This window comes from Puma concolor, chromosome A2 (assembly GCF_028749965.1).
Source record: "Puma concolor isolate L17-30 chromosome A2, mPumCon1.1.hap2, whole genome shotgun sequence".
In the NCBI taxonomy this organism is placed as follows: Eukaryota; Metazoa; Chordata; class Mammalia; order Carnivora; family Felidae; genus Puma; species Puma concolor.
In genome coordinates, this window is record NC_141668.1 from 111,143,603 (window position 1) to 111,169,979 (window position 26,377).

The following is a 26,377-nucleotide window of genomic DNA, read 5'->3' on the forward strand; positions in this document are numbered from 1 at the left end:
AATTCATATGTTTTTTATCATAATAAAAACAAAAGGATATATGGTCTGAAGTATTCTCAAAACAAAAAGTCAGCTTTATCTTCATCCTCCATCAACCTCAGCTCAGAAGCTCTAGACAGCCCTGGGTTGTCCTCAGGACATCATTTTCTCAGATGTCTGATTCTTCTTCTGAGCATAATAAAAACCATTGATTTTATAATTCATACTCACCACCCACACAAGTCAGAGTGAGGTATAAGACACCTGTAGTGCCCAAGGTTTCCAAGCACAGAGGCTCAATTCAGCTTTTATATGTGTGGTAGGTTGAAAAACTGTCCACAAGACTCCCCACCCCCCTTCTGTAGTCCCAGCCTTGAGATGTGACTGCAGCACCTGCCATTGGGAGATGGTGTCCATTTCCTTAATAGGGTCAACTCCATGACTTGATTTGGCTGATACATGTAGTGGATATGATGTGCTCACTTGAACCTTCTGCTTCCTAGGCCCCTACCATGACCATATGAACAAACCTGCACTGGACCTCTGATGGCACTGGCCATCCTGGACCAGCCAGCCCTCCAGCTGACCTGGTAACTGACTGAAAATACGTGAGTCCAGCCGACATCAGTCTGGCCCAAATCAACTGAGCCCAGCCCAAACTGTTGACCCACAGAACCACGACCCTAAAAAGTAGTGGTGTTTTAAGCCACTATGTTTTGGGAAGCTTTGATACACTGCAAAAATTAACAGGTAAAATATGTACCCCTAATTCTCATTATCTCATAGTTGCTCTTCTGAATCAAACCCTCCCCAAAACCTTCCCTAGGTGGATGGCATGCAACTCCTTCTCAAATACTATTTACATGATGTTTTTTAAAAACAATTTTAAAATAAAGGAGAGGCCTGTTGTCAGGATGACTGGGCATTACTCAATTCAGCCTTGGGTGGACTTTTCAATTGGGTCAGACAGCAGCTGCATTCTTGGCTCACCCCAGAGTGCAGAGGTTAGTCTCCTCCCTGTTTTTTTCCAAAGGTCTTGGAAACATGTAAGTCTTCCCTTGTGTTCAGGGGGACTAGAGTTCACACATCCTTTTTCATCCTGGGTCCCTTTCCTTATCAGTGCCTCCTCTGATCAGCACTGCTCACTCTACAGCCCTACCGAGGGAACCAAAATGCAAAGGGCTGTTGAGTGTTTCTCTGACATTCTCCTGCACACCTTATCAATATCACAGCTTTGCTTAATTTCCCATGTGAATTTTTCTCTACTTGAGTGAGCTCCACAGAGTTTCCTTTGCACCTTCTTCAAGTACAAGAATCCTCTCCCCACATGTGGTATACATCTCTGCTTCTGCCTTCACAGCACCCACTTCTCCTGCCTCTACCAATAGCACTGACACTTTCCAAGGAAACAACTTTCTCCTCCCTTTCCAGAGATGTGGGTTGAATGTAGTCCTTTCAACCCTTGATGCTGGAGGTAGGCACATGACCCAGCTTTGGCCAATCAGAGCATGCCTGCTCCTGGCCAGCGATTGGTTCTTATTGGGGCACATGACTCCACCAGCTCCTATCAAATTCAAGTCTAGGACTTATGTGGAGACTGCCATGAGAACAACCACCTTTTCACTGGGAATGCTGATAACACAAGAAATTAGAACAGAACTACTGTGCAGGCAATGTGTCACTATGAGGAGAAATCCTCCCCCGAAATGAAGCAACAGACAATGACAATGTTAACGATGTAATTTGAGTGTTTGGAGTAACCAGCCCTGCCTAAAGAAAGCTACCATGGAACATTTGACTTGGTTGTTCTTTTTTGTTTAAACCAGACTGAACTAAGTTACTGTTGCTTGCAAACAAAGATGTTCTACCATATCCACATTCGTCCCTTTATACAAATTAGAACTTACTGCTGTTAAATGGAAAGCAGGACAATACATATGAGGTTGAAGAATGGGTAACCTACTCTGTGGTGATCTCTAGCTGCCCATTTTCTTTCCCTACACACCTTGGCTTTCACTGGAGGGGGTTGGGGCTTGTAGCAGTTTTAAAACAGAGTCACACAGTCTTTGATCCTCCTCCCACTGAGGCCTGGGTCTCAGTGCCCAGCCCTTGCCCTCAAATCTGGTCAGGCCTGTGACTGCTGAAAACAATCAGGTCAGTGGCATTGATGTCATGTGTCCCCCAGGCTGGGTCCACATCTACCTTGTTTCCTGGCATCAGCACTCTCAGAGCCACAAGCCACCATTTACAAGTCCAAATCCCAAAGCAGCCACTTTGGGGCCTCAACACATAGGTACCTGGTTGGCAGTAACACCTCAGCAGCCACCAGCCCTCCAGGCCCATGCACCAGGCATGACAGAGAGAGACTAGCTTGGAGGAAGATATCCCTGCCTGTCTCTTCCAGCTGCTACCAGCCCACTCACCCACTGCCATTCAAGATGATCCCCTGAGGCCTGCACATGCAGGTCTTTTATGAATCCCTGACCTGAATGATCCAAAGCATAAGAAATGATGGTTGTTTCCTGCTACTGAGTCTTGGCATTGCTTGTGACACGGCCATTGACACCCAGAGCCAGACCTCTCCAATCCCAGCCTTACCTCACAACATCCACTGATGCAGCCCCTGACTTGAAGAAATCAGTGGAGTCTTCCACCTCAAGGACACTGGGGAGAATCCGTTTCCAGGCACTCTGAAAAACAGGCATGGTGAGAACAGGGCTCCCTGGGGAACCAGGGGCATGTGTCTTCTGGGTGAGAGCAGCCCCTGCTGTGGGCTTGTCCCACCTGCTGCCAGACTGGGCTCTGTCCACTCCATGGTGCTGCTGCTCCCAGGCTCCTGGAGTGACTGTGTCCTTGGGGAAGTAGGAGCCCAGGGAGCTCAGCTGTCCTCAGCTCCTTTGGGATCCCTACACCATTTCAGTGCAGCAGGAAGAGTATACATACAGAGCTCAGGGCTTGGCTGTGCACCAGCTGCTCCCCAGCCCCCTTCACACCCAGCCTCACCTTGGTGCTCTCATCCGGGTGAGGTTCCCAGAGTGATCCTGGTGTTTGGGTGTGTTGCAGTGTAGAAAGGAAAGAAAAGTGGGTGGGAGTTCTGAGGGTGAAAACAAGGTACTTTGATGGGGTTCAGGAGGCCTGGGTCTTTTTCTCACACACAGGCTAGCTGGTTCTGTGCCCATCTGTCCCACAGCCTGCAAAAGTCAGCAGTGCCCACCAGCCAGCCTTGTGGGTGAGTGTGGAAAGGCCAGTGTGAATGAGCAACACCATCCAGAATTCTAAGAAGGCCGTCCAGTGGATCAGGATGGGACAATTGTTCTGTGGGTGAGCTCCCAGTCAGGCCTATGAGGACAGGAGCATCAAGATGCCTCACACTCTGCCCGAGCTTCAGACAGTGTTTGGCTGGTCACTGGGCCAGACGGAAGTGGTCAGGCCCAATTAGGACCTGGCCCAACCTCTCCCTGGTTCCTTCTTTTGTTCTTTGAAAGGTGTCATGGTTTTGCTCTTCCCATCCTCATTGTGACCATCAGCAGCCATGCTAAGCCATTCCCTGTCCCCACTTGACTACTGCCTGTCCTCCACACCTCTGCCTGGGCCCTTGCCTACCAGTGAGGTCCTTCTCTGGACCTCCAGCTCATGTTTAAATCCTAAGCATCCTCCAGGACCAACTGCCATGGCCCCTCTTCCCTGAACCCTTCACTGACTGCTCTGCCTGCTCTTCAGACTCAGGTGGCCTGGGGCCACAGGTCACCTGCTGGTATGTGGACACCAGCATGATGCCTATGGGATGCACCAGCCCTCATCAGATGTGTGTGGAACCTCTGAAAGGCAGTGGACCCTAAACCCACATGGCCTGTTCACACCCTAGCTTGGCTCCTGACAAGCCATGGAGATGCAGAGAGTCTCTCAGTGCCTCTGTTTCCTCATCTGTGAAAGGATCTGATAATGGCTGTGGGGGATTCCTCACACGAGGCAGGCAGAGTACCTGATGTACAGAAAGACCACAACAATGCAAATTTTGTTCCGTTGCTAGGCTCTCTCCACCAACACCAGAGGCCCACACTGGCCTCTCCTCCCCAGCCATTTCTGCTCCACCCCAGTCACCTCCAGACCATGCATTCTGAAAGAGCCAGTCCAGCTAGGACCAACAGGTGTAATAATAATGATGCCAAGGATGACCAAGAGGCCATGCGGCATAGCATGATAGTGGTGGAGGCCAGGAATTCAGGCCCACCAGCTGGGCTCCATGCCTAGGCCTGCGCTCATCTCTTGTGACCCCACCTTGGGCCTCAGGCTCCTCTGCTGGGAGCTGAAAGTAATAGAAACACCTACTTCATAGTTGTTACAGTAATTAAACATACTACTGTTCCTGAAGTGATTGGAACACTGCTGCACAGTGTACACACTCTGCAAGCACGTGCTTCTTTTGATGACCCTTAGGCTCCCTGCCCATGTTTACTGAGGTCCTTATAGGTGCTGTTAAACTACCCGTTTCCATGTGTGTTCTCTCCTCTACCACTCACAACACCCATGGATATGCAGTTTATTCAAGTGCACAGATGAAGGACACAGTCACAACAGCTTTTGACTCAGGCCTAGCTCTACACACACACAACCTTACCTCACCCCAAGGGCCACTCGGCTGTAAGCCCCAGAAGGCTAGTTTGTCCGGCTGGCCCTGTAACTCCAGGGCAAGTACAGGGCTGGGGCCAGAGCAGCTCCTCCAAAATATTTTTGAATGAACAGGCTTCTCTCTCTCTCTCTCTCTCTCTCTCTCTCTCTCTCTCTGTCTGTCTCTCTTTACAGACATTCAGAAAGTTCAGCTTTCTACTGAGGAAGTGCTTGGTGCCCTCTGGAGCAGAGTAAGCTTCTCGTGTCCCTTCCCTGCTGGGTACTGTCTTTAGCACTTGTCATCAACACCCACAGTCACCACTGTGGCTGCTGACTGGCCCATGTCCTCTCATCCAGCCCTCCTTCCCCCAGAATTCTCTCCACTCAGGTCTCAGGTCAAACCCTCCCCTTCTCCTGCCCAAGGAAGCCTGCCCTGGTTATTCCTTCTAAAGTTGTCCCCCAGCCTCCAAGGACCTTGTTCCCATCAACCTGTTATTTCACTCTTGGCCTGAAATTATCTGTTCATTTGTTGGGCTGTTCATTGGCTGTTTTCCCCATGGAAAGGGACACTTCATGAGAAGTGCTGGCTTAGCACTCAGCATTTGATAGGAGCTCATATGTATTTCTTAAGTCATTGATTACATGGTTGAACAAGTGAATGCTCGAAAATTCATCCACAGCCTTCATTCATAAAGGTTAAATACCATCCATACTATGCCCTCCAGGGAGAAGGAAGTGGGCAGAGGGAGCAGGAAGGACCAGGAACAAGTCTGGGAGGTGACCACTGACTGGGCTTGCAGTGGAAGGGACTGAGTCTCAGAGAGTGAAGTGCTCTCCTGCATCATCCATGACTGCTGTACTGGAGTCCAGGTCTGCCTGACTATGACACCCGGGCTGGTCACAGTGCAAGAGGCTCCCTCTCAGGGAGCTTTTCTGGAAGGTTACACTGCACACATTCTCATCAAAGGGCCATGGATTTGGCACCAACCTTTTCCACCTATTCCAGGGGCTTCTTCATCTGTCCACTCTTGACAGTGAGTCCCTAGAAGAGTCAGACCCAGTTGGCCAAATCCCAGTGTCCCAGTGACAGAGGAAAAGAGCAAGGGGGCATCAGAAAGTCCCAAGACATGATAGAACCAACACGGTGCCCAGGGTCAGCACATACATCTACAGAGGGTGTGCACATCCAACTCCAGGGAGTGTGAGTCAAAAAACACAGATGCAGTGCACAACCTGCAAAACCAGACAGAATCCCTGAAGGGGGCTTTTACCTGCACAGTCTCTGCCATGACCAGTTCTGCCTCTGTCAGCTCAAGGACACTGCTGTCTGCTCCGCTGAAGAAGCGTGAGGCTGGGATCATCCTGCCATCCTCCAGCTGGATGTTCTTCACCAGAAGCTGCAAAAAGAAGGCTTCACAGTACCTGTGGTTGTCTGCATGGCAGGGAAGAGAGCAATTCCACACGGAGCACTGTGCTGGGCTCCCCACACACTTCGTCTCCAACCCTCACCACAAGAAAGGTACAAGATTAATGAGGAGGGACGTTCACAGTGGAGACACTGTTCTTCCAGGAACACAGAGGAAACTGTAGAGCTCACTTCTCCGTCACCCACCCCCCTTCTCACTTCTTTTTAAGTGTAATGATTTTATTATTTCCATAAAAATGCCTACTTATTAGACAAAAGTAATTCAAGCACTACTCGGAATATGAATCAAGAAAACAACTAGGGGCGCCTGGGTGGCTCAGTCAGTTAAGCATCCAACTCCAGCTCAGGTCATGATCTTATGATTTGTGAGTTTGGGCCCCACATTGGACTCTGAGCTGACAGCTTGGAGCCTGGAGCCTGCTTCAGATTCTGTGTCTCCCCCTCTCTCTCTCTGCCCCTTCCCTACTTGTGCGCGCGCTCTCTCTCTCTCTCTCAAAAATAAACAAACATTAAAAAAAAAAAAAGAAAAGTTATCACCCAGTAGCCCAGCTCCTAGAAACCCCATGGAAAGCTCTGGTGAAGATCATCAGATGCCCCCTAGGGGGCAGAGGTGGGAAAAGGAGCAGACACGGATGTCTGTGTTTGACAAGAGTGGTTTACAAGAATGGTAGGGGCGCCTGGGTGGCTCAGTATGTTACGCGTCCGACTTCAGTTCAGGTCATGATCTCATGGTTTGTGAGCTGGAGCACTGTGTCGGGCTCTGTGCTGACAGCTCAGAGCCTGGAGCCTGCTTCAGATTCTGTGTCTCCTTCTCTCTCTGCTCTCCCCCACTCACACTCTGTCTGTCTGTCTCTCTCTCAAAAATAAATAAACGTTAAAAAAATTTTTTAGTTGGGATGAGCACTGGGTGTTGTATGGAAACCAATTTGACAATAAATTATATATAATAAATAAATAAATAAATAAATAAATAAATATTAAAAATTAAAAAAAAAATTGTAAGAACGGTACACTCTCTATATGCCCTGACATAACTGAAGCCAGATTCCCTGCTTGGCCTCCACCCTCTTGACTTTTGAAGATATTCTGGAGCTTTCTGTGAGCTAAAGCCCAGCTAGACCCAGCTAAAAGTTCCTGAAAGATACTTCAACCAAGGGTTCTGCCAAGGCTACTTCCTTTGCTTTGCTGTCCCTGTGGACATCACAGAGGGCACAGTTGTTGCCCCCTATCCAGAGCTCCTCCTAGCCCGTGTTCCCATCCTCCAGCTGCTGCGGTATAGGTCGTTAGCAGTCTACATGTACCTTCCTCCTCCATGGCTTTTGGTGGATAAGTGCAGCCATGCATAGAGAGGCCCAGGGCTGATGCCTCATTGCCACCCTCCTTCTCCAGGGGCAGCAGAAACTGAGGACTTAGCGATGTGAGTATGCAGGGGCATAATCAGCAGATGCAATTCACACTGCAGTGCCTGGGATCAGACAGAAGATGGCAGACTCCAGAACCCTTATATCTTTGCTTAGCACTGTCCTCTGCCCCAGTTTAGCCCTACATTGTATGATATTTTCCAAGAGTACTCCCTCAATAAGTCACATGCACAAGAACTCCTGTCTCAGACACTGCTTCAAAGGAACTTGACCCAAGACAGATAGCATCTTTCAACTGCATGTATCCATCATGAATACCTAAAACACCCACTCACTATACATTGCAGACATTAAAGGCATCCTCAGGCCCTCCAATGTCAAGACACAGCAAGATAGGCACCCAGAGTGAGCTCGCATCCATCCCCAGCAAAGCTGTTCCACATTCTATCTGGTCTATACACACTGATGCAGCCAATGATTCCATATCCATGAGATTTGTTGAAATCTCCACAGTGTTTGGAGACCCCTGCTTGTACTCTTTCCCTGCCCCCAGTATCTTAAAGTCCAGACCTGCCCAACCACTGTACAGAGGGAGTATTAACCTGGGGATCAGAGCCAGAATTTTAAGGCTTGAATCCCCACTCTGCCACAAATTAACTTGGTGATGTTGGGAGGGTTATTTAAACCTCTTTGCTTCAGTTTTCTCTGCTGTCAAATGGGTATAATATAATACATATCTCATATAGTTGTTGGGAAAATCAAATTTAATAGATCTAAATTGTTTTAAAATAGTGTCAAGGCACACAGAAGGCACTGCATAAATAGTAGCTGTTACTCAGAGTCGTGGAGTCTGCTAACATGAGTCAGGGCATGTTGTGTGCCTGGAATGGTTCCAGGGGTTCTCACGATGATGTCCCTGTTCAGAAAGAAGGAAACTGAGGCACAGAGATTCAGTCACCACACCCAGTGGCACCTGGACACTCTGCTGGACTGAAAGGAGGCTGCAAATTCAGGGCTCCCAGCACAGAGCCTCTCCCTGATTCTGATACCCTCACAGGGCACCCAACTCTGGCTGGGGGGCCTGGTCACAAAGAGCAAGGGGCCAGCCTTCCCTGAACAGGGAAGTGGGTTGGGTGCAAGCAAGGGGTTTTCCAGGGGTTTTCCTGGAGCCTACAGTCTCACTTTCCCATGATTTCTCCAGAGTAGCCTGGGGTCTAACTGCCAGGGCTGAGCACCTGGACATGTGTGTGTCGCCTGGAGCCTAAAGTACAGACATGTGACCCATAGCAGAACCATTACCATTCTGTCATCATTCCCGAAAAGGATGAGTCCCGCTTTGGTGACTATCCCCGGCTGATGGGCTCCTGGGATAGGCAAGGCTTCTCCCTCGGGCACCAGGCCTGCAGTGTTTAGCGTTGAGTTGAAGAAAGTCAGCTTCTGTTGAGGACAGGAAAACCAAAAGATGGTAGATGAAAGAGGCCCCCACTGCTGGCATTCCAGGCAAGGTCGAACAGGGCTAAAGGGATGAAAGGGAGCTGGGCATGGCTAGGGGGAGGAGAGAGGCAGCTAGGGCAGCCACAACACAAGACTAGTCCTAGGCAACCCTTAGGACTCTGCCTCCAGTAGCACAAACAAGACCTGGAAGAGCCTCAGAGTCCTCAGGGAGCCCTCAAGTTCTATGTGCCCCTAGGATCCTATGTATTGGCCGCTGGCCTCAGACCTCAGGTGGAGAGACACTAGGAGAAAATCTGCCCAAGGCATCACAGAGTACCCTGGGGATGCCACTAAGCACTGGTCACATTGCATAGAATCTTGTGGTGATGGGGGGAGCAGAGAGACTCATGGATGGAGTCTGGGGAGTTGGTCAGCAGTCAGGGGTTTGGACAGTCTGAGGCTTTGTGGAGAACAAGACTGCCCTCTGTGGGGAGCAGATTGTTCCCAATGACGGTCCTGCCAAATCCCCATACCTCTTGAGAGCTTGTGAGTGCCAGGGCTCACCATCTGCAGTATATGGACTGCCCAATGCCCAAGCCCTAGCCTGAGCATGGTACTCCGCCCCACTGGGACCAAGTCAAAGTCACAGCTGGACTTGGGATCTCTGCAAGCCCATGGGTGGGAGTCAAAATATTTTACAACCACCATAGCTTGAACCCAGAGCTGTTGCAGGGATCCAGAGGCCTTGAGCTGTGCTGGAACTTTATCCTTTAGCCACCAGATGGTGGACAGATCTAATGGTCCTAGGAGAGGGACTGAGGTGACTGGGGGCACTTGGGTGGGTTTGGGGGTCTAGGCAGTGACTCTTTGACAGCCAGTTCAGACATATTTGATAGCAGGGCACACGAGTGTATCCAACCCAGTCCTAGCCAAGTACAAACACACCTGCCCACAGGCCTCTGTCCAGGCGCCTGGCACCTTGTCGTTCCCTCGGATCCAGTTATGAATCGCCTCTGCTGACTGCTCCCAGTTGATCTGTTGGGCAGGACGTGTGTGCTCAGCCAGTCTCTTCCCCACTCCTTGGCCATCCAGACAATACACCTGTTCTCTCCTTCCCTTCCCCACCACTCTCCAACCTCCCACTTCCCACCCTCCCCAACCTGTCCTGCACCCTGATGAACCCTGACTGAGTGGAGCCCTGGGGAATGAGCTGGGACATCTGGCTTCCTGTTGGGCACTGGTCTGAGTCCCTGAGCTGGAACAGGCCGATCTCTGGTACCCCAGCTCTGGGTGCTCTCTGACCCCAGCCTTTCACTGGTTGTGTAAACTTTAGGAGCATGATTGGGGAAGATAACACTCAGTTAAGGTGGCCAAGGCCTGACACAGACTCCCCAGCAGAGTGCAGGCTCATCCCATAGGCCCCCCAACAGCTTCTCCTCACTTGTAGGGCTCACATAGACCCCTATGCACCCCATAAGCCCTGATCAGAGGTACAGCCCATAAGCTTCCCCATGCCCAAAGCTGCAGTAGCTCTGAGAAACTGAATTACTTCTCGGATCTCATCTTAGAGACTTCCAGCACTGTGGCTGATGTTTTACACACTGCCCCACCTCAGCTCTTCTCCCTGGAGACCCTGCCTGTCCATTCTTCCTAAAGGGGAACAGAGAACAACCCAGAACACACCCTGTTGCCTGCCTGTCCAGGTGTCACAGGAACTTTGCTCACACTTCTCCTGCGTGGGCTGCTCTCTCTTCAGGCCTTAAACAATTATAGCTTGGCTAGTCAGCCTAAACCCCAGCTTCCCTGGGACACCCTCTGCACCCCAGCACATGCATGGGGAGCCTTTGGGGTGGGCAGGGCTCTGCACTCACCTTGGCTGTTTCCTTCTTCTGAATGCCCTCGTAGGTGGCTCCTTCCTCAGGCTGGGGGAGTCTGGGGGCTTTGCCTTCGGCGATCAGCCTCACAGCCTGCACCTGGGGAGACCAGGTCAGTTAGCATCCCCAGCATTACAACCCTCCCCTCACTCCCAGGCCCTGGGTTCACCATGAACCTGGACTCAGCCCCACACTGACCAGACTTGCCTGGCCCCATGCCAGGTACTCCATGGGTACCCAAGGAATATCCCTGATAGGAATGGGTACAGTTAGTCTGAATCTAATTCCATTCTGAAGGAGGAATACAAAACCCTGCCATCTCTACCAAACACAGTTTTAGAAGATTATATAGAAGATCTTATACCTTCTGAGAACTTAGATTATATAAACTACAAAGCCCTATACAGATGTAACAAACACAATTCCTATATTTTCATCTAAAACCTTCCCTGTCTGTTAAGGGGAATGGATTCTGAGCCCCATGTAGTGTTTGGAGGTCTGAGATTAAGCAGGAAGCTGTTTTTCTGTGAAGGAAAAGGGGAGATTGTAGAAGAAGGAATCAGGGAAGTAGGCAGGAGAGACAAGGAGCCTAGGCCCATCCTGAGGGGGTCCTGGGGGGACCCCCAGAGATACCCAAACCAAGAAGTGATGAGAATGTCAGAAACATCTAAAGCAGGACTGACCAGAAGAACTTTCTGGATGAGGGACATGTTCTGTGTCAGAACTGTCCAATACAGTGGCCATCAGCCAGTGTAGTTCCTGTACTGGGGATTTGAAAGGTAGCTATGGGAACTGAGGACCTCAATTTTTAATTAGAATTCAATTTAATGAATTTAATAGGTGCATGTGACTAGCAGGTGTCATATTGGATGGCGCAGCTCTAAACCACTAAAGTTGTTTCCTGTGGGATATGTCAGATAAGCCCCTTCTCTGTCTCTCCTATCAAATCTCCAGCAAGTCTACTTTATTCATTATTTTTGTGAGCAGGTGGACTCCATGGGAGGGAATACAAGAGGCATCTGTTTGACATACACGAAAAATAAAAGATGGCTGACATCTGGGCAGCAGTGAGCACTCTCACGTCATTGCTCTGCTTATCGCTACTCCCAAACAGGGAACGTTCTCCTCTCTGAGATAGCCTCCTCTTTGACTCCTGACTGCTGCTGGAACCAACCAGAAGTTCGTGTGTGTCTCTGCCTTTTGGTCAACTCTGGATGGCTTCCTTTGGCTCCACCACCAGCAGCCACACAGACACACCTGTCCCTAAGGGGTCAGGTCCCATGGGGCCTGCCTGCTGTACCAACCACAATTGTGTCTGACATCAGTCCTTCTTGTCTGTCTTGCTCTGATAACAGAACCCTGTCTCCTGCAGACAACTTAACCTATATGACTACAGTTGGGCTTCTCTGATTTTTCATTCAGGAATTTTGTGAGAAAGAGGGTTTTTCTTCCTTTGGAATCCAGAGGCAAAAGCCTCGAGCCATCAGTGACTACTTTTCCTCTCATTTGAGGGCAGCCCACCTGAAGATGAAGCTCATCAAAGAGAGAAAAGTAGCATCAGAAGGAAGGCAAAGATACAGAATCCTAAGACATGGCTTCTACCTCTGGACTCAGCCATGCTTGGCACCATCCTTGTCTTTTGTCTTCTATATTAAATGAGCCAAAAAATGTTCCCTTTGTGGATAAGCTTTCCGAATTGGGTTCGGTCAGTTGTAAGCAAGAGTCTTGCCTAACAACAATACATTGTATGTCCTAATCCTGCCTCTTTGAGAGCTCTCTCCCTCTAGAATCCTGGAACTGGGGAAAGAGGCTGGGGGGCAGGCTGGGCCTGGATACCAGTAAGGGGAGGCCCACATATGGCATGGCTGTTTCCCAGCCCTTACCATCCCTTTGATGCCTTCAGGAAAGAGGAAGCGGTTGTATAGAGTGCTCACGGTGTCATCCGGGAGGATCTCACACTCCTTCTGGAGAAGAAGGTCCCCAGTGTCCAGACCGTCATCTGCCCAGAAGATGGTAAAACCCCCTTTCTTGTCTCCATGAATAAGGGTCCTAGAGAGCACAAGTTTTAAAGCCTGAGTCTAGGGGGCAATCCGGGAGCACCTAGCACCTGCTAGGTGTTGTGGTAAAAGCCCTATATGCTTGATGTGACATAATACCCCAACAGGTATCACAGGCATTTTATGCCCCTTTTACAGATAAGGAAACTAAGGTCTAAGAAATGAAGAGACATAACCAAGGAGGTCAGGGAGCCTGACCCTGAGGTCGGTGAGCCTGAATCTCAGTCTGGCTACAAACCCCCACTCTTCCCAGCTCAGATGCCTCCCCTTGCTGATCACCCAGCTAAACTGCACCATCAGTCACATGGTTCCATTTGTCCCCTTAGCACTTACCATGTCAAACCATCTTGTTCAGATGACCTTTTACTCCATCTCTATCCCTTTCCAAGTAGGATGCTGCTGTGTACTGGCAGTGGGTGTGGGTTCAAGCAGGCCTCTGGCCACACTGCCTGGGTTGGTACCCTTGGGCAAGTCCCTTAACCCATTCTGTTCCAGTGACTCTGCCTGCCAGGGTGGGACCACTGATGTGTGTACTTCACAGTTGACTGTAGGAACCCAGAGCACTTAGCAAGGTCTGTCCCTGATTCTCTCTGGCACTCTTGGCACTCCTGAGAACATCTCACCAGTCAGCCATGTGGATGCCATCTGGCAGCACAGGAGGGGCCCCTGCATGATGCCTGTTTTGTGGCCCCAGAGCAAAGTTGTGGGCTAGGGGAGGATGACTTTTTGGCAGATGGGGGTGTTTTCACTCTTTCTCACCAGTTGATGGCCGAGGCCCCTCGGTGCCGGGGGAGCAGACTTGGGTGGTAGATGATGGAGCCGTGACAGGGGGCATTGATGACCTCCATGGGGATGAACTGGCTGCAGAAGGGCAGGACGTTGAGCTCAGCACCCAAAGCCTGGTATTTCGCCACCACGTCGGGTAGAGCCTGTCCTTTCACCCGCCAGCGGGGGAACTTGAACACTGGCACTCCATCCTTCTCGGCCTCCAGGCCTGTGGAACAGCAGGTGAGAAACCGGCCCCTCCCTGCACCCATCCACCCACAGCCACCACTGCCTTCCCAGCAAAGTGACTCCTACATCTTCTTTCCCAGCCTGTCCCTCCTGCCCTTCCCCATTGCCCAGCGGGACTCCACTGGGCAGCACAGAGGGAACACAACCAAGGGGACAGCACTGGCCAAGGGCAAGGTTGCAGTGGCTGCTCTGCCTGGACTCACTTCTGCTGACCACCAAGGCATCTGAGCTCCCTGCTCTCCCAGGTTCCTGTCTGACCCCTGAAGGCTCAGCTCTTCTCCTCACCCCTCCCAAAGCCTCACCATGCTGTCCCCAAGCTTCTGTCCTCCACCCTTCAACCACTTTCTGGGATGGCAGCTGGGACCCTACAAACTGCATTCCTGCTTCGTCAAATACTCCCTGTCAAGCACTGCCAATAAGGGGTAATGGAGGGACACTAAAAGGTTGAGGGGAAGGGGAAAGTGAGGGAGGTGGGGTTTGCTCCTTTCTGTCAGGTTCCTGTCCTGAGAGCCCCACCCAACCATGCCACCTCACTTCTTAACCCCAGCTGCAGCAGTGCTTTCCCAGAGGAGCAGCTGGATTAATTTGCCGTTTTCCCAACATCTGCAGAATTACCCAAATGTACACTTTCCTCCCATCATGTCTGCCTTCCAAAGTCTGGGTCTCAGCTTGCAAGCACCCCCACCTGCACCTGCCCAGTTACCAGCACCTAGGAGCACCATGCAGTCCTCATGGGTCTGAATTCCAGCCCCAAGCTTCCGAGATTTAGAAGCCACAGCTTCCTTCTACTTCCCCAGCCTGGGAGGTGGCAGCTGCCAGCTGCATTCACTACCCTGATAGCTTGGAGTTCCCTTTTGCCTGCCCCTCTTCAGCACGTAATGAACACATCCCCATCCTGGGTTCTCCATTAGAACATCCATCCTGATAACTGGTCCCCGACTAGACCTGACCCACTCTGTAGCCCCCTCTGCCTCTGCCCTGCATTTGGGGACGTTGAGGGAATGTGGGATCAAAGTGAGCCGACTGGACTGTGCTTGCAAAAGCTGTCCACACTATGACCAAGGAATACTTCTGCAAGACATCCAAGGTCAGGGTCAAGAAGCAGCCCCACCCAGGCTCCATCTGGGTCCAGACTCATAGACTGGTATCAGTGGTCACTTAGTGGCTGGTATCAGGGTTCATTTTGTGGTGAGTTCAGGTTGTATCACAGATCACACTGGGGTCAAGTCCAAGAGTGTGCACTGGCTAGCATCATGATGATTCTGGAGCTGGTTCCAGGGGTCTGCCTATGCTTTTCAGTCTAGAGAGATTATTTCTATGAACCATACCTCTGTGCCTGGCCAGCCCCACAAGGCTCCTTTCCCAATCTGGCCTTCCATTTTTAAGCCCCACTTTATATTCTGCATCCATCTGGCCCAAGAAGGACTTATGAATGTCCCTGGAGGGTCTTTTCATTTGAGCTGAGCACCCCTCCTTCCTCCCCTGGGTTCCTGCTGTGCTGCTGATGTTCCCAGCCCAGAGGCTAGTGATTGTCAAACAGTGCTCCTCCAAGAGCCAGAGGCTCAGCCTCACCTGGGAACTTGTTAGAAATGCAGATTCTCAGACCCCACCCTTCTCTCTAAACAAACTCCCAGGGCAAGGCTCAGGACTGGGCATAACAGGCACTCCCAGTGATGGGGATATGGTGCACATTCATATCTGAGAACACTGTCCTGCAGTGTCTCACACCTAGCAGCCCTTTCAGAGCCTGATGCTGGGGTCAGAGAAGCCTGGAATAGTCAGAGAGCAGGGCCCTGGGAGCAGGCCAGGCTTCTCCATGGCCCTTCTCCAGGACACAACCCCCACCCCATGATCAGGTGGGGAAGGGACTTTTACTTTGTTCCAGAAAATCCCAGCAGCCAGTTGGTGCCTGAGCAGGATTCAAGGTGGAGTATGTACAGCTGCCTCCAGCCAGGGATGCCCACAAACAACACAAGACCCTGCAATCTTCTGTTCCCACCCACCACCCATTGCTAGCTGCCTGCCCGGGCACCCCCTTTCCCTGCTCTTGGGCCACGCACTCACCCAGGGGATCCGCCTTTCCATCCTTGTCTGGGACAGTGAAAACGCCCACGACCTCATGTCCCTCCTTCCGCAGGTGACAGTAAACTTCCTGGCCAAACAGGCTCTGCCCAATCACGGCGATCTTCATGGCAGCAGGGATCTGTCAGAAGGTTCTGGGGATGGAATAAGACTGCGGCATTAGACAGGGCTCACTGGCCTCGGAGAGCCAACCCTAGTCCAAGTGGGCAGCTGCACAGCACCTTGGCCACCCTGCCCTCCTCAACCACTTGGGGTTATCTCTGGGGCTCCCTGAGTATCAGGACGCTGCAGGGAGTCGCTACTGTGAAAGGGACCAGAGGAGAAAGTTCTGCAAGGGATGGATTTTAATGCCACAGTAGGTGAGTTGCATGGAGATTGGAGAATTAGGGATTCCTCCTCGAAACTTCCCAAGTTGGCATGGAACACTGAGAGTTGAGTCCTCTGAGATATATATTTTTTAATTGTTTAAATATGTATTCATTTTTGAGAGAAAGAGAGAGAGAGAACAGGGCAGGGGCAGAGAGATAGGGAGACACAGAATCTGAAGCAGGCTCCAGGCTCTGAGCTGTCAGCACGGAGCCTGACATGGGGTTCAAACCCACAAACTGCAAGATCATGACCAGAGCCGAAGTCAGACGCTTAACTGACTGAGTCACCCAGGCGTCCCTGAACACAGGTTCTTAAACTTCACATAGTACACTTTACCAAAATTTCCCTTTATGATTAGTGGGTTTTGTATTCTACTTAAGAAATTGTTGCCTACTGCCAGTTCATGAGGAAGTTCTCTCTGTCTTCTAAAATCTTTATTGTTTGACAAAGGAGCAAAGTATACTCAATGGAGGAAAGAGAGCTTTTCAACAAATGTGGCTGGCACAACTGGACATCCACATGCAAAAATGTGAATCCAGGCACAGACCTTACACCCTTTTCAAATATTAACTCAAAATACATCACAGACCTAAATGTGAAATGCAAAATTCTGACTCCTAGAAGGTAACACAGAAGAAAATTTCATCACCTTGGTTATACAGTGAGTTTTAGATACAACATCGAAGGAACGATTTGTGAAGTAAACAATGGATGCACTCTTGCACATTGCTGATGGAATGCAAAATGACAGTCACTTTGGAAGGCATTTTGGCAGTTTCTCACAAAACTAAACATACCATTACCATATGATCTAGCAACCACACTCTTTGGTCTTTACAAAAGGAGTTGTAAACTTACATACACACGAAAACCTGCACATAGATATGTATAGCAACTTTATTCATGATTTCCAAAACTTGGAAGCAACCAAAGTGTCTTCCTGTAGGTGAATGGATTAATAAACTGTGGGACATTCAGACAATAGGACTGAAAAGAAACGAGCTATCAAGTCATGAAAAGACATGGAGGAATCTTAAATGCATATTATCAAATGAAAAAAAGTCACTCTTAAAAGGCCACATAATGTAGGACTCTAACTTTATGATATTCTGGAAAAGGCAAAACCCCAATTTTTATTGGACACAATAAAAATCAGTGGCTACCAGGAGTTGGAGAAGAGGAAAGGGATGAACTGGTGGAGCACAGGATGTTCAGGGAAGCAGAAACACCGTGTGATCCCATAATGATGAGTACGTGTATTATGCTTTTGTCCAAACCCATATAACATGCAACACCAAGAGTAAACCCCAATGTACACTATGGACTCTGGGTGACACTGTGTGAGCATAGGTTCATCAACTGTAACAAATGTATCACTCTGGTGGGGGATGTTGGGATGGGGGGGTGTTGTGTGTGGCAGAAGGCAGTGGAGATGTAAGAAATCTCTGTACCTTCCCTTTAATTTTGTTGCAAACTTTAAACTGCTCTAAAAAATAAAGTGTTAATTTTAAAAAGAGAGGTATTAGAAAAAACTTTATTGTTTTACGTTTTATATTTCTTTTTTTTTTTTTTATTTAAAAAAAATTTTTTTTTTCAATGTTTATTTATTTTTGGGACAGAGAGAGACAGAGCATGAACGGGGGAGGGGCAGAGAGAGAGAGACACACAGAATCGGAAACAGGCTCCAGGCTCTGAGCCATCAGCCCAGAGCCCGACGCGGGGCTCGAACTCACGGACCGCGAGATCGTGACCTGGCTGAAGTCGGACGCTTAACCGACTGCGCCACCCAGGCGCCCCACGTTTTATATTTCATTGCATGCAATTCTTCTAGAATTTTTTGTGTATAGCAGGAAGTGGAAGTCCAGAGATATTTTTCCAGTACTATATATGAGTAAATCTATCTCTGGGCCTGTATTCTGTTCCATTGTCAGTTTGTCTATCTTTGTGTTTATTATACCTTAAAAAGTTTTGTAATAATGGTAAAAAAATATGTAATAGAGAATTTGCCATTTTAATAATTTCTAAATGTGCAGTTCAGAACTCTTTTACATTCACAGTATTGTGTAAGTATCACAACTATTTCATCACCCCAAACAGAAACTCTATGTTCATTAAGCAGTAACTTTCCATTAGCCACCAGTAGCCCCTGTTGGCCTCCAATCTACTTTCTGTCTCTGTAAATTTGCCCATACATGGTATCACATGTAAGTGAAATCATGTACCTGGCTTATTCCACTTAGCATAATGTTTTCAAGGTTTAAGCATATTGTTTATAGCAGCACTTTCAACAATAGCCAAATTATGGAAAGAGCCTAAATGTCCATCAACTGATGAATGGATAAAGAAATTATGGATGGAGGAGGAGCCAAGATGGCAGACAGCATGGAAGTTTTTTGTGTGTCTCGCGTCCATGAAATACAGCCAGACCAACACTAAACCATCCTACACACTTAGAAAACTGACTGGAGGATTAACACAACAATCTGCACAACCTGAACCACAGAATTCAGCAGGTATGTGGCACAGAGAAGTGGACTTGGGGAGCAAGAGGTGCAGGAAGGGAGGTGCTTTTGCTAGCGGAGAGAGGATGGAGACTGGGGAGTGGGGAGAGAATATGGGAAAAGCACCCCTCCCCAAAAGCAGCTGGAGATAAAGTGGAAAATTGGAAACAGCTGCAGGGACTAAACTAAAAAGGGAGAAAGGAGAAAGGAGAGGGTTTAAATTCCATTAAGACTGTAAAAAGGGGAGTGTAAAGTCTGCAACTCTGCAGCTCGATATCTGGCAGTGCTCTGGAGGGAAGGACAAATCCCCAGGAACAGAGTGGGGTCAGGGAGGATCTTGGGCCACATGGGGAAAAGCAGTTCCACTGCTGGAAAGACATTTGGTAGAGACTGTTGAAGCCACCTGGTCCCAGCAGACCCCAGAAAATGGCCACATTCGCTGGTGCTGGAACAAGGTCATTAAGAGTGAAGCCTAGTGCCAGATGTGTGTTGTGATCTTCCATAATCCCTGAAATGCTGCTGCTACACTATCTCATGAACTTTTTCTGGGGTGGGCTGGCACCTGGCCGCAGTGTCGGGGCACCAGCAGCAGAAGGGTCCAGCAGGTGTTCCTGGGTGCAACCAGCATTTGGCCATTGATTGGTGAGACCCTTCTGCAGAGGGGCAAGACAGGTCAAAGCCGCAGTCTTTTGGAAGTAAGGGGCTGGGGAAAGCAGCTGCATCTGAGACAAAACTCAGGAGAGAGGTAGTGCCTGGGGCCTGGTCACAAAGAGTGAAAAAGCAGGGAGTGGATGAAAACTGAAGACAGAGGGCAGGTGCGTGATTGCTGATCTGGGAGAACAGACTGGGTAGCTGGGTGGAGGCATTTTCACCACCCCTGCCCATGCGCATACACACCTACGAGCTCCACAACAATCCATCCCAGTAGGCTACCAGCACCATCTAGTGGAAATCGGAGCCGTTACACTGAGCCCTGCCCACCTGGGCTAACTTCACTCTTCAGGAACACAAGTCTCACCGCCGGTTTAGTTTATGGACTATAAAGCACTACATAGACTGACTTTTAGGGGAAAAGAAAGTAATTTCAGTCCTATGTCAATCTGTTAGCAGGTCCATCTATTCAATTTTCTTTCTTTTTTTTCTCTTTTACACTTCTTTTTCTTGGATACAGAAAGAGAAAAAATTCATTTTAATTTTCAATTTTTATTAAAAATATTTTTTTAACTTTTATTACTATATTTTTTACTTTTGTGTAAGTTTTTTCAAATTCTATTTTACTTCCATTTTATTTTAGTCTACTTCAGTGTATTGATCTTTTCAAATTTTCCAACAATTGCTTTTTTTCTTTTTCCTTTTTTACTCTTTTTTGTTTCTTTTCTTTTTCTTGAAAGCAGAAAGAGAAAAACTTCATTTTTACCTTCAATTTCTGTTAAAAATATTTTTCTTTAATTTTTTACTATATTTTTGGCCTTTATGTAAATTTTTTCAAATTCTATTTTACTTCCATCATTTTGTTTTAGTCTACTACAGTGTATTCACTTTTTCAAATTTTCAAATGATTTCCTTTTTTCCTTTATTTTCCTTTTTCTTCTTTCTTTTTTTTGTTTCTTTTCTTTCTCTTGAATATAGAAAAAGAAAAAATTCATTTTTATTTTTAATTTTTAATAAAATATTTCTTTAATTTTTTCTACTATATTCTTTACTTCTGTGTATATTTTTTCAAATTTTATTTTACTTCCATCATCTCATTTTAGTCTACTTCAGTGTATTCATTTTTTGAAATTCTCAAACGATTTCCTTTTTTTTCCTTTTTCCTCCCCTTTTTTCTCTAATCTGTCAAACCACTTTCAACACCCAGACCAAAACACACCTAGGATCTAGCATCATTTATTCGATTTGTGTGTGTGTGGGGGGGTTAATTTTTTAATTTTAATTTTTTTAATTTTAATTTTTCTACCTCATTAATTCCTTTTCTCCCTTCAAAATGACAAAACAAAGGAATTCACCCCAAAAGAAAGAGCACGAAGAAACGACAGCCAGGGATTTAACCAACACATATATAAGCAAGATGTCTGAACCAGAATTTAGAATCATGATAATAAGAATACTAGCTGGAGTTGAAAATAGATTAGAATCCCTTTATGCAGGGATAAAAGATGTAAAAAATAGCCAGAATGAAATTAAAAATGCTATAACTGAGCTGCAATCATGGATGGATGCAGCGGCGGCAAGGATGGACGAGGCAGAAAAGAGAATCAGTGATATAGAGGACAAACTTATAGAGAATAGTGAAGCAGAAAAAAAGAGGGAGACTAAGGCAAAAGAGCATGATTTAAGAATTAGAGAAATCAGTGACTCATTAAAAAGGAACAACATCAGAATCATAGGGGTCCTAGAAGAGGAAGAGAGAGAAATAGGGGTAGAAGGGTTATGTAAGCAAATCATAGCAGAAAACTTTCCTAACCTGGGGAAAGACACAGACATCAAAATCCAGGAAGCACAGAGGACCCCCATTAGATTCAACAAAACCTGACCATCAACAAGGCATATCATAGTCAAATTCACAAAATACTCAGGTAAGGAGAGAATCATGAAAGCAGCAAGGGAAAAAAAAGTCCCTAACCTACAAGGGAAGGCAGATCAGGTTTGCAGCAGACCTATCCACAGAAACTTGGCAGGCCAGAAAGGAGTGGCGGGATATATTCAGTGTGCTGAATCAGAAAAATATGCAGCCAAGAATTCTTTATCCAGCAAGGCTGTCATTCAAAATGGAGAGATAAAAAGTTTCCCAGACAAACAAAAATTAAAGGAGTTTGTGACCACTAAACCAGCCCTGCAAGAAATTTTAAGGGGGACTCTCTGAGGGGAGAAAAGATATATATGTATCTCAAGAGCAACAAAGATTAAAAAGGACCAGAGAACACCACCAGAAACTCCAACTCTACAAGCATCATAATGGCAATAAATTCATATCATAGAGTCAGTACTCACTCTAAATGTCAATGGACTCAATGCTCCAATTAAAAGACAGAGAGTAACAGAATGGATAAGAACAAGATCCATCTATATGCTGTTTACAAGAGACCCACTTTAGACCTAAAGACACCTTCATATTGAAAATAAGGGGATGGAGAACCATCTATCATGCTAATGGTCAACAAAAGAAAGCCAGAGTAGCCATACTTATATCAGACAATCTAGACTTTAAAATAGACTGTATCAAGAGATGCAGAAGGGCATTATATCATAATCAAGGGGTCCATCCACCAAGAAGACCTAACAATTGTAAACATTTATGCACCAAATGTGAGAGCATCCAAATATATACATCAATTAATCACAAACATAAAGAAAGTCACCGATAGTAATACCATAATAGTAGGAGGCTTCAACACCCCATTCACCGCAATAGATCATCAAATCAAAAAATCAACAAGGAAACAATGGCTGTGAATGACACACTGGACCAGATGGACTTAACAGATATATTCAGAACATTTCATCCTAAAGCAGCAGAATATACATTCTTCTCCAGTGCACATGGAACATTCTCCAGAATAGACCATATACTGGGACACAAATCAGCCCTAATTAAGTACAAAAAGATCGAGATCATACCGTGCATATTTTCAGACCACAATGCTACAAAACTCGAAATCAACCACAAGAAAAAATTTGGAAAGGTAACAAATACTTGCAGACTGAAGAACATCCTACTAAAGAATGAATGGGCTAACCAAACAGTTAAAAAGGAAATTAAAAAGTATATGGAAGTCAATGAAAATGATAACACCACAACCCAAAACCTCTGGGACGCAGCAAAGGCAGTCATAACAGGAAAGTGTATAGCAATCCAGGCCTTTCTAAGGAAGGAAGAAAGATCTCAGATACACAACCTAACCTTACACCTTAAGGAAGTGGAAAAAGAACAGCAAATAAAACCCAAAACCAGCAGAAGACAGGAAATAATAAAGATTAGAGCAGAAATTAATGATATTGAAACCAAAAAAAAAAAAAAAAAAAAAAAAAAAACCACAGTAGAACAGATCAATGAAACCAGAAGTTGCTTCTTTGAAAGAATTAACAAAATTGATAAACCACTAGCCAGTCTGATCAAAAAGAAAAAGGAAAGGACCCAGATAAAATAAAGAATGAAAGAGGAGAGATCACAATCAACACAGCAGAAATAAAGACAATAATAAAAGAATATTATGACCAATTATATGCCAATAAAATGGGCAATATGGAAGAAATGGACAAATTCCTAGAAACATATACACTACAAAAACTGAAACAGAAAGAAATAGAAAATTAGAACAGACCCATAACAAGTAAGGAAATAGAATTAGTAATCAAAAATCTGCCAAAAAACAAGAGTCCAGGGCCAGATGGCTTTCCAGGGGAATACTACCAAACATTTAAGGAAGAGTTAACACCTATTCTCTTGAAGCTGCTCCAAAAAATAGAAATGGAAGGAAAACTTCCAAACTCATTCTATGAAGCCAGCATTACCTTGATTCCAAAACCAGACAGAGACCCCACTAAAAAGGAAAACTATAGACCAAGTTCCCTGATGAACATAGATGCAAAAATCCTCAACAAGATATTAGCCAAACAGCTCCAAATTATTACATTAAAAAAATTGTTCACCACGATCAAGTGAAATTTATACCTGGGATGCAGGGCTGGTTGAATACCTGCAAAACAATTAACATGATTCATCACATCAATAAAAGAAAGGACAAGAACCATATGATCCTCTCAATAGATGCTGGGAAAGCACTTGACAAAATACGGCATCCTTTCTTGATAAAAACCCTCAAGAAAGTAGGGATAGAAGGAGCATACCTCGAGATCATAAAAGCCACATATGAACGACCCAACACTAATATCATCCTCAATAGGGAAACACTGACAACTTTCCCCCTAAGGACAAGAACAAGACAAGGATGTCCACTCTCAACACTGTTATTCAACATAGTATTGGAAGTCTTAGCCTCTGCAATCAGACAACACAAAGGAATAAAAGGCATCCAAATCGGCCAGGAGGAGGTCAAATTTTCACTCTTCACAAATGACATAATACTCTATATGGCAAACCAAAAAGATTCCACCAAAAAACTGCTAGAATTGATTCATGAATTCAGCAAAGTTGCAGGATATAAAATCAATGCACAAAAATCAGTTGCATTCCTATATACCAACAATGAAGTCACAGAAAGAGAAATCAAGGAATCGATCCCATTTACAGTTGCACCAAAACCCATAAAATACCTAGGAAGAAATCTAACCAAAGAGGTAAAAAATCTATACACTGAAAACTCTAGAAAGCTTATGAAAGAAATTGAAGAAGATACCAAAAAATGGAAAAAGATTCCATGCTCCTGGATAGGAAGAACAAATATTGTTAAATGTCAATACTACCCAAAGCAATCTACATATTCAATGCAGTCCCTATCAAAATAACACCAGCATTCTTCACAGAGCTAGAGCAAATAATCCCAAAATATGTATGGAACCAGAAAAGACCCCAAATAGCCAAAGCAATCTTGAAAAAGAAAACCAAAGAAGGAGGCATCACAATCCCAGACTTCAGGCTATACCACAAAGTTGTAATCATCAAGACAGTATGGTACTGGCACAAGAACAGACACTCAGATCAATGGAACAGAATAGAGAACCCAGAAATGGACCCACAAACGTATGGCCAACTAATCTTTGACAAAGCAGGAAAGAATATCCAATGGAATAAAGACAGTCTCTTCAGCAAGTGGTGCTGGGAAAACTGGACAGCGACACGCAGAAGAATGAACCTGGACCACAATACTGACTTATTTTGCTTAGCATAATACCCTCTAGCTCTAAGCAGGTCACTGCAAATGGCAAGATTTCATTCTCTCTCTCTCTCTCTCTTTTTATGGATATATAATTTAATTCAATTTTTTATTTTTTAAAATTTACGTCCAAACTAGTTAGTATATAGTGAAACAATGATTTCCAGAGTAGATTCCTTAGTGCCCCTTACCCATTTAGCCCATCACCCCTCCCACCACCCCTCCAGTAACCCGCAGTTTGTTCTCCATATTTATGAGTCTCTTCTGTTTTGTCCCCCTCCCTGTTTTTGTACTATTTTTGTTTCCCTTCCCTTATATTCATCTGTTTTGTCTCTTAAAGTGCTCATATGAGTGAAGTCATATGATATTTGTCTTTCTCTGACAGAATAATTTCACTTAGCATAATACCCTCCAGGTCCATCCATGTAGTTGCAAATGGCAAGATTTCATTCTTTTTGATTGCTGAATAATACTCCATTGTGTATATATACACCAAATCTTCTTTATCCATTCATTCATCGATGGACATTTGGGCTCTTTCCATACTTTGGCTATTGTTGATAGTGCTGCTATAAACATGAGGGTGCATGTGTCCCTTCAAAACAGCACACCTGTATCCCGTGGATAAATGCCTAGTAGTGCAATTGCTGGGTCGTAGGGTCGTTCTATTTTTAATTTTTTGAGGAACCTCCATACTGTTTTCCAGAGTGGCTGCACCAGCATGCATTGCCACCAACAATGCAAAAGAGATCCTCTTTCTCTGCATCCTTGCCAACATCTGTTGTTGCCTGAGTTGTTAATGTTAGCCATTCTGACAGGTGTGAGGTGGTATCTCATTGTGGTTTTGATCTGTATTTCCCTGATGATGAGTGATGTTGAGTAGTTTTTCATGTGTCAGTGGCCATCTGGATGTCTTCTTTGGAGAAGTGTCTATTCATGTCTTTTGCCCATTTCTTCACTGGATTATTTGTTTTTTGGGTGTTGAGTTTGATAAGTTCTCTGTAGATTTTGGATACTAACCCTTTATCTGATATGTCATTTGCAAATATCTTCTCCCATTCTGTCGGTTGCATTTTAGTTTTGTTGATTGTTTCCTTTGCTGTGTAGAAGCTTTTTGTTTTGATGAGGTCCCAGTAGTTCATTTTTGCTTTTGTTTCCCTTGCCTCTGGAGGCGTGTTGAGTAAGAAGTTGCTGTGGCCAAGATCAAAGAGGTTTTTGCCTGCTTTTTTCTCGAGGATTTTGATGGCTTCCTTTCTTACAATGAAGTCTTTTAACCATTTTGAGTTTTTGTGTATGGTGTGAGAAAGTGGTCCAGGTTCACTCTTCTGCATGTCGCTGTCCAGTTTTCCCAGCACCACTTGCTGAAGAGACTGTCTTTATTCCATTGGATATTCTTTCCTGCTTTGTCAAAGATTAGTTGGCCATACGTTTGTGGGTCCGTTTCTGGGTTCTCTATTCTGTTCCATTGATCTGAGCGTCTGTTCTTGTGCCAGTACCATACTGTCTTGATGATTACAACTTTGTGGTATAGCCTGAAGTCTGGGATTGTGATGCCTCCTTCTTTGGTTTTCTTTTTCAAGATTGCTTTGGCTATTTGGGGTCTTTTCTGGTTCCATACATATTTTGGGATTATTTGCTCTAGCTCTGTGAAGAATGCTGGTGTTATTTTGATAGGGACTGCATTGAATATGTAGATTGCTTTGGGTAGTATTGACATTTAACAATATTTGTTCTTCCTATCCAGGAGCATGGAATCTTTTTCCATTTTTTGGTGTCTTCTTCAATTTCTTTCATAAGCTTTCTAGAGTTTTCAGTGTATAGATTTTTCACCTCTTTGG

General features: G+C 46.1%; 1 protein-coding gene across 5 annotated transcripts in view; it reads right to left on the reverse strand.

Annotated features, from left to right (window-relative positions):
- ALDH1L1 (aldehyde dehydrogenase 1 family member L1) overlaps positions 1 to 26,377 on the reverse strand; it is a 116,431-nt gene that overhangs the window by 67,853 nt on the left and 22,201 nt on the right. For 4 of the 5 annotated variants that reach the window (XM_086697251.1, XM_086697253.1, XM_086697250.1 and 1 more), the window contains exons 2-9: positions 15,818 to 15,969; positions 13,499 to 13,733; positions 12,566 to 12,731; positions 10,680 to 10,781; positions 9,754 to 9,843; positions 8,674 to 8,811; positions 5,859 to 5,984; positions 2,578 to 2,669 (exon numbers count right to left, since the gene is read on the reverse strand). In XM_086697251.1, the coding sequence (XP_086553377.1) occupies positions 2,578 to 2,669; positions 5,859 to 5,984; positions 8,674 to 8,811; positions 9,754 to 9,843; positions 10,680 to 10,781; positions 12,566 to 12,731; positions 13,499 to 13,733; positions 15,818 to 15,944 (1,076 nt within the window). In that variant the 5' untranslated portion in view covers positions 15,945 to 15,969. The remainder of the gene's footprint in view (positions 1 to 2,577; positions 2,670 to 5,858; positions 5,985 to 8,673; positions 8,812 to 9,753; positions 9,844 to 10,679; positions 10,782 to 12,565; positions 12,732 to 13,498; positions 13,734 to 15,817; positions 15,970 to 26,377) is intronic. The other variant, XM_086697254.1, reaches the window with a different exon arrangement.